General features: G+C 51.6%; 1 protein-coding gene across 1 annotated transcript in view; it reads left to right on the top strand.

The window, feature by feature from the left end:
* Positions 1 to 2,500, top strand: part of carmil3 (capping protein regulator and myosin 1 linker 3) — a 47,721-nt gene that overhangs the window by 26,600 nt on the left and 18,621 nt on the right. Inside the window, exons 13-16 of the mRNA XM_035429280.1 lie at positions 52 to 161; positions 1,101 to 1,178; positions 1,639 to 1,715; positions 2,393 to 2,497. Of these exons, the coding sequence (XP_035285171.1) occupies positions 52 to 161; positions 1,101 to 1,178; positions 1,639 to 1,715; positions 2,393 to 2,497 (370 nt within the window). The remainder of the gene's footprint in view (positions 1 to 51; positions 162 to 1,100; positions 1,179 to 1,638; positions 1,716 to 2,392; positions 2,498 to 2,500) is intronic.

Here is a 2,500-nt window from a genome sequence, read left to right as displayed (position 1 = left end):
CCTCTTTCTCGTTTCCCCCCCTCTCTCTCTCCCTCCCTCTCTTTCCTGTAGGTGTGGTGGCTCTCTCCCAGGCTCTCTGCTCCAGTGATGATTACTCAAACTCCCTCCTGCACCTGGACCTCAGCCGCAACCCAGGGGTGCTGTCTGGGGAGGACGCCACGGTCAGAGCCACTGCGCCCCAAAACTACACACCTCACACCCCTATACCCACGCTGCACCTTACACACTACGCCCCAAAACTACGCACCTCACACTGCACCCCTATACCCCACGCTACAGCTTACTAACTACACCCCAAAACTACGCACCTCACACTGCACCCCTATACCCCACGCTACACCTTACACACTACGCCCGAAAACTACGCACCTCACACTGCACCCCTATACCCCACGCTGCACCTTACACACTACGCCCCAAAACTACGCACCTCACACTGCACCCCTATACCCCACGCTACACCTTACACACTACGCCCGAAAACTACGCACCTCACACTGCACCCCTATACCCCACGCTGCATCTTACACACTACGCCCCAAAACTACGCACCTCACACTGCACCCCTATACCCCACGCTACACCTTACTAACTACACCCCAAAACTACACACCTCACACTGCACCCCTATACCCCACGCTACACCTTACTAACTACACCCAGAAACTGTGCACGTCACACCTCACCATTTATACCCCACGATACACCTTACGCACTACGCCCCAAAACTACACACCTCACACTACACCCCTATAACCCACACTACACCTTACTAACTACACCCCAAAACTACGCACCTCACACTACACATCTATACCCACGCTACACCTTACACACTACACCCCAAAACTACTCACCTCACACCTCACCACTTATACCCCATGCTACACCTTACGCACTACGCCCAAAAACTACACACCTCATACCACTCCCCTTTATTCCCCACACTACACCTTACACACTATGCCCAAAAACTACTCACCTCACACTAGGTGAATACACCCCCACACTAAACGCTCAAACTACACCCCCTACTCCTACGCACTACACCCCTCTCTGTCACCTCCTCTGATGCTCTCTGTCTCTCGGTCTTCCTGCAGAACCTGTATCTTTTCCTGGCACAGCCTAACTGCCTGGTGCACCTGGACCTCTCTGGAACAGACTGCGCCGTGGATTCGGTAGGGGTCCTTTTATCCAGGATTGGAGTAGGTGGAGAGTAAAGGAGGAGTAGGGGGACAGTACAGGAGGAGTAGGGGGAGAGTAATGGAGGAGTATGGGGGAAAGTAAAGGAGGAGTAGAGGGAGAGTAGAGGAGGAGTAGGGGGGGAGTAGAATTGGAGTAGGGGGAGGGTAGAGGAGGAGTAGGGGGCGAGTAGAGGAGGAGTAGACAGAGAATAAAGGAGGAGCAAGAGGAGAGTAGAGGAGGAGTAGAGGGAGAGTAAAGGAGGAGTAAGGGGAAAGTAAAGTAAATTTGAATTGTGCACATTCAAATGCATTTGACCACGTTTGCTTATAGTTTAGGCTTGTTTATATCCCTCCCCACTTTCTACCTGCCTGATTGACAAGTCTGTCACCTCAATCTCAGTCTCTCTTCCTGTCCCTCTCCCTCTCCCTCTTACTCTCTCTCTCTCCCTCTCAGTTGTTTGGGGCGTTACTCAGGGGCTGCTGTGCTGATCTCTCCTACCTGAACCTCTCCAAGAACTCTTTCTCACACAGGTCAGTGCCTGGCTCCTCTCCCTCCTCTCCTCTCTTTACTCTCCTCCTATTCCTCCTTTACTCTCCCCCTACTCTCACTTTACTCTCCTCCTACTCCTCCTTTACTCTCCCCTACTCCCAGTTTAGTCTCCCCCTACTCCTCATTTACTCTACCCCAGTCCTCCTCTACTCTCCCTCTACTCATGCTTTACTCTTTCTTTATTTACCATTTATTCTCCATCAAGCTTACTACTGGCTAACTCCCAGCCCTTTTTGATTATATCCTACTCCAGCCATATTCTACACTTACTCCCCACCCACTCCAATCCTACTCCAGCCATATACCCACTCCAATCCTACTCCAACCATTTGGAAAGTGGTTTAAAAGTGAGTTTTCTATCTGACCAGGACATAGTTAGGCCATGTTGGAGCTAACCTAGTCCATTTATGTTAAAACTTCTCTCAAGCTAGTACATTTGCACTGCTCTAGATGCCTAGTTCCAAGCTTTTTCTCACTGAGTACGTTCTTCCTCTCCCTCCCCCCTCTCTCTCTCTGTCCCCCCTCCCTTTCTTTCTTCCTCTCTCTCTCACTCTCTCCCCCTCCCCCCTCTCTCTCTCTCTCTCTCTCTCTCTCTTCCTCTCTCTTCCCTCTCCTCCCTTTCTCTCTCTCTCTCTCTGTCTCTCTCGCTATCTCTCAGGAAAGTACGGGAGTCTCTTCCGTTGTTTCGTCAGTTTTTCAGCTCGGCCTTCAGTCTCACACACCTCAGCCTGGCGTCCATGAAGCTGCCCCTCGACGTGCTCAGGTG

The sequence above is a fragment of the Anguilla anguilla genome, chromosome 8 (genome assembly GCF_013347855.1).
Source record: "Anguilla anguilla isolate fAngAng1 chromosome 8, fAngAng1.pri, whole genome shotgun sequence".
NCBI lineage: Eukaryota > Metazoa > Chordata > Actinopteri > Anguilliformes > Anguillidae > Anguilla > Anguilla anguilla.
The sequence above is the reverse complement of the archived record's forward strand: the minus strand, read 5'-3'. Positions and strand labels throughout refer to the sequence as shown.